The 5,850-nt window shown below is 36.0% G+C and overlaps 1 protein-coding gene across 1 annotated transcript; it reads right to left on the bottom strand.

The window, feature by feature from the left end:
- Window positions 1–4,274: 4,274 nt before the first annotated feature.
- LOC129641526 (olfactory receptor 6C3-like) lies at window positions 4,275–5,219 on the bottom strand. The gene has a single exon (XM_055566220.1). It carries the CDS (start codon window positions 5,217–5,219, stop codon window positions 4,275–4,277), a length of 945 nt encoding a protein of 314 aa, XP_055422195.1.
- Between the last annotated feature and the right edge of the window lie 631 nt (window positions 5,220–5,850).

A 5,850-nucleotide genomic window follows, 5' to 3' on the forward strand; every position in this document is an offset into this window, starting at 1 on the left:
AAGGCTGTATATCGTCACCCTGCTCATTTAACTTATATGCAGCATACATCATGTGAAATGCCAGGCAGGATGAAGCACAAGCTGGAATCAAGATTGCTGAGAGAAATATCAATAACCTAGATAAGCCGATGTCACAATCCTTTGGGCAGAAAGTGAAGAGGAACTAAAGAGCCACTTGATGAAAGTGAAAGAAGAGCGTGAAAAAGCTGGCATGAACCTCAGCATTTAAAAAAACTAAGATCATGACATCTGGTTCCATCACTTCATGGCATATACATGGGGAAACAGTGGAAACAGTGACAAACTTTAATTTCCTGGGCTCCAAAATCGTTGCAGATGGTGAGTGCAGGCATGAAATTAAAAGACACTTGCATCTTGGAAGAAAAGCTATGATCAAACTAGACAGCATATTAAAAATCAGGCATTACTTTGTCAACACAGATGCATCTAGTTAAAGCTATGGTTTTTTTCAGTATTCATGCATGGATGTGAGAGTTGGACCATAAAGAATACTGAGTGCCAAATAACTTGATGCTCTTGAACTGTGGTGTTGGAGAAGACTCTTGAGAGTTCTTTGGTCTGCAAGGAGATCCACCAGTCAATCCCAAAGAAAATCAATCCTGAATATTCATTGGAAGGGCTAATACTGAAGCTGAAGCTCCAATACTTTGGCCACTTGATGCAAGTAACTGAATAATTGGAAAAGACCCTGATGCTGGGAAAGAGTGAAGGCAGGAGGAGAAGGGGATGACAGAGGATGAGATGGTTGGATGGCATCACTGACTCAATGCACATGAGTTTGAGCAAGCTCCAGGAGATGGTGATAGACCGGGAAGCCCGGAATGTTGCAGTCCATGGGGTCTCAAAGAGTTGAACATGAGTAAATGACTGCACTGAACTACCAAATATAGTATATACATTTTTTGCCATTCAAATTCTCATCATTCTCTCATGTACTGCCCTTCCTTTGGGTTCATCATTCCATTCAACCTTGGAACTGACCTCATTTCCCTCTTTGAAATATTTTTTTTAATTCCATGTTTTCAAAATATTTCTTTTTTGTCCTTCTTTTTTGTCCTTAATTAGAAAATTAAAGACAGACAGAAAAAGGCAGAGCAGCAACACCTGAGAGAGACCTGTGTTTTGATTTTGACAGGAAACACTCTTTCTAGAAATTCAGGAAATATTAAATCATGCTGAATACTATTTTTCAATGTTTTTTTAGTTGTTGGATAATTGCTTTACAATGTTGTGTTGGTTTCTGCCATACATTAACATGAGTCTGTCATAAGTATACATATGTCCCCTTCTTTTTGAACTTCACTCCCACCTCCTACCCCAGCCCACATCTCTAGGTTGTCATAGAGGCCTGGGTTAAGCTCACCATGCTGTACCACAACTTCTCATTAGCTATCTGTTTTACATATTTTAACGTATGAGTTTCAATGATAGTCTCTCAATTTGCCCCACCTTCTCCCAACCCCAACCCCGCTATGTTCCAGGTCTGTTCTCTATGTCTGTGTCTCTAATTGCTGCCCTGAAAGTAGGTTCATCAGTACCATTTTTCTAGATTCCATATATATGTGCTAATATACAATATTTGTTTTTCTCTTTCTGATTTACTTCACTCTATAACAGGCTCTAGGTTTATCTACCTCACTATATTTGATTCCAGTTTGTTCCTTTATGTGGATGCTTGGCTTGTTATGAACCAGTTTATAACCCAGCATATGGTTTGCATTTGTGCTCAGTCATGGCCAACTCTTTGTGACACTATGGACTATAGCCTGACAGTCTCCTCTGTCCATGTGCTTACCACAACTTCTTTATCCATTCATCTGTTGATGGACATCAAGGTTGCTCCCATATCCTGGCTATTGTGAATAGTGCTACAATGAACACTGGGGTACCTGTGTCTTTTAGAATTGTGATTTTCTGAATATATGCCCAGTAGTGAGATTGCTGGGTCATATGGAAGTCTTATTCCTATTTTTTAAAGAAATCACCATACTATTCTTCATAGTGGCTCTATAAATTCACATTCCCACCAACTGTGTAAGAGGATTCCCATTTCTTCATGTCTTCTCCAGCATTTGTTTGATGATGGGCATCTTGACCCATGTGAGGTTTTACCTCATTATAGTTTTGACAAGTGAAGTTGAGTATTTTTTCATGTGTTTATTAGCCACCTTTATCTCTTCTTTGGAGAAATAGCCATCTCTTTAGGTCTTCTGCCCACTGTGTCAATGACTTGTTCTTTTGTTATTGAACTACATGAGTTGCTTGTATATTTTAGAGATTAATCCTTTGTCAGTTGCTTCATTTGCAAATATTTTCTCCCATTCTGAGGGTTGTCTTGTCATCTTGCTTATGATTTCCTTTGCTGTGCAAAGGCTTTTAAGTTTAACTAGGTCCCACTTGTTTTTATTTCCAACATAAGGAGGTGGAGGTCTTTAATCCGTTTTGAGTTTATCTTTGTGAATGGTGTTAGGAAGTGTTCTAACTTTATTCTTTTACACATAACTGTCCAGTTTTCCCTGTGCCACTTATTGAAGAGGCTGTATTTCCTCTGTTGCATATTTTTGCCTCCTTTTTCAAAGATAAGGTGCCCAAAGTGCTTGAGTTTATCTCTGGGCTTTCTATTTTGTTACACTGAGTCTTCCAATTCAAGAATTGGTATGTCTCTCCATCTGTTTATGTCATCTTTGACTTCTTTCATCAATGTCTTATAGTTTTCTTTATACAGCTCTTTTGTGCATTTATTCCTAGATATTTTATTGTTATTGTTGCCTTGGTGAATGGAGTTGATTCTTTATTTTCTCTTTCAGATTTTTGTTACTAGTGTATTGGAATTCAATGGATTTCTGTGTATTGATTTTGTATCCTGCAACCTTACTAAGTTAACTGATTAATCTAGTAATTTTCTGATAGTATTTTTAGGGTTTTCTTTGTATTATAGTATCATGCTGTTGCCAATGAAAGTTTTACTTCTTTTCCAATCTGGATCCCTTTTCTTTCTTGTTCTTCTCTATTGCCATTTAAAATTAACTTCAATTTTACCTTTTCATCATGGCTGTGAAATAAGAACAGTCATATAAAACATTTCCTGAGGAAAAGATAAGGTAAAATTTTCTTCAAGAGAAAATCAATAACAGCTACCTCAGAAAGTTGTTTAAGAAAAGCTATGATGAACCTGACAGTGTATTAAAAACCAGAAACATCACTGCCAACAATGATCTGTATAGTCAAAGCTATGGGTTTTTCAGTAGTCATGTAGGGATGTGAGAGTTGGACAATAAAGAAGGCTGAGCACACGAGAACTGATGCTTTTAGACTGTACTGCTAGAGAATACTCTGGAGAGTCCTTTGGACTGTGAGATCAAACCAGTCAATCCTGCAGGAAATCAACTCTGAATATTAATTGGAAGGACTGATGCTGAAGCTGAAGGTCCAATAGTTTGGCCACCTGATGTGAAGAGCACATTCACTGGAAAAGACCCTGATGCTGGGAAAAATTGTGAAAATTTCCAAGCATCTGGAAAGATGCTTGGAAGGCATAACTAGATCATGGACATGAGTTTAAGGAAACTCAGGGAGCTAGTGAAGGATAAGGGAGCCTCGGGTGCTGCAGTCCATGGGAGCACAAAGAGTTGGATACGAATGAGTGACTGAAAATGAAATAAAGCTGTTCACAAGATTCAATTAGCCAATATGAAGAAAATAATTAGAATAGGCCTGGAATATAGTAATTGCTGAAAAAATATTAACTCTACCCTTCTCTTTCTTCTCTCTCCTCATTATTATAAAAGTATTATAATAGTAAAAAGAGTTCAAATATACTTTATTTTCTAAACTTTAAAAGTATTTAAGTAGATATTTATATTTTATTTATAACCCTCAAGTTATTGTCATTGTTGCATTTCATGAAAGTTCCAAATAGAATAAAAATTTCCTAATAATGTCATTTCTATTACCTGGTAAAATGAAAATTTCAGAAATCCACATCAATTCCCACATTCTTTTCATCAAACTAAATGGCCTATAAAATTGTAACACCAATCTGTTTTCTTTACTTCATCCAAAATATTTGAATAAAACATTTATAGAAAATTCTGAAGCAATATTCAACTTTATCCAGTTAATTAGGTTCAGTGTGGGGAATTTTTTAACATGGGAACAGATGAAAAGGACTCATGCAACTGTACTGAAAGAGTTTTGGAAGACTATGAGTAACAGAAAGTATTTTAAAGAACTTTACTCTTTTAATGATATAATCACTTGCATTTCATGGAGAAAAAGATAACCTTTTGGATGGTATCCTTGAAGGCTTGTTTCACTTGCTGGTTTCTCAGTGAATATATAAATGGATTCATCATAGGAGGAACAGAAGCATTCAGAATAGATGCTCCTTTGTTCAAGGATGCCTTTTCCTTTGCTGATGGGTTGGCATACATGAATATACAGCTTCCATAAGAGATGAAAATGACAATCATGTGAGAGGAGCATGTAGAAAATGCCTTTTTTCTCTGACTGGCAGAAGGCAGCCTCAGAATTGTCTTGATGATGAACATGTAGGATAGAATTATTAATGCCAAAGTAAAAAGCAGAATCTCTAATGCAGAGTAAAAACCAATCACTTCAAGGAGCCATGTGTCTGAGCAAGATAATTTCAAGAGGGGGAAATAGTCACAAGTAAAGTGATCAATGATATTAGAACCACAGTAATCTAACTGGAGAAAAAGAATAACAGGTGGGAAGATGTTTAAGAACCCTGCCAGCCAAGCACAAAAGACAAGCAATACACAGACTCTGTTGTTCATGATGGTTGTGTAATGCAGGGGTTTGCAGATAGCTACATAGCGATCATAGGACATGGCAGTTAGAAGATAAAACTCAGTGATACCCAAGAAAATGAAGAAAAACAGCTGAGCTGTACAATCATTGTATGAAATCATTTTGTTCCTGGTGATAATTGTGCCCAGAAACCTAGGAATACCGACAGTTGTAAAGGAGATTTCTAATATAGAGAAGTTCCTGAGGAAAAAATACATAGGTGTCTGTAGATGGGAGTCCACCAAGGTGAGAATGATGATGGTCAAATTTCCAGTGACACTTAATATATATGTGATGATTAAAAAGAGAAAAATCACAATCTGAAGCTCTGGGTCATCTGATAGCCCCAGAAGAATGAATTCTGTGGGTCTTGTGTGGTTTTTCATTGCTGATCCTTTCCCCCATTCAAAGAGTAAATGGATGTGTCTCCTATAGGAAATAAATGATCAAAATACATTTGAGGATAGAATACAAATCTTTTAAAGTATCCATCATGACGATAATAAATGAAATTTAAAATTCACCTACAGAACTCTCTCCAATTTCCATTCAACTTTTCATTCTAGTAAGGAATATTATCTGAAGTTCAAATTCATTATTTCTTCTTCAAAAATACATTATCACAGACTATGGATAAAATAAAACTTTTATGATAACACTTAAATAGGGCTATTTTTTCTAATAATTTTTAATTGGTTCAAGGTATTCTTTAAAATATTTAGCTTCCTTTGTAAAAGGTATAGATATATATTAATTGATTCTCCTCCTTTTCTCAGTATTATAAAAACCAGTATAGTTCGCAGATAATCTAAATAGAGTTTGAAAGCATACAATATGCCTACTTCCAGATTTTATATTTTGCATAACTGAGGCCCACTTTGTTTAGGTGACTTTCATTAGTTTAAACGACTAGTGAACATAGTAAATCTGTGGGAAATTCTTAAAGAGATGGGAATACCAGACAATCTAACCTGTCTCCTGAGAAACCTATATGCAGGACAAGAAGCAGCAGTTAGG

This window comes from Bubalus kerabau, chromosome 1 (genome assembly GCF_029407905.1).
Source record: "Bubalus kerabau isolate K-KA32 ecotype Philippines breed swamp buffalo chromosome 1, PCC_UOA_SB_1v2, whole genome shotgun sequence".
Lineage (NCBI taxonomy): Eukaryota > Metazoa > Chordata > Mammalia > Artiodactyla > Bovidae > Bubalus > Bubalus kerabau.

Bases quoted from the DNA above. Each gene is read 5' to 3' on its own strand.
- LOC129641526 (XM_055566220.1), bottom strand. From the start codon at position 5,219: ATGAAAAACCACACAAGACCCACAGAATTCATTCTTCTGGGGCTATCA.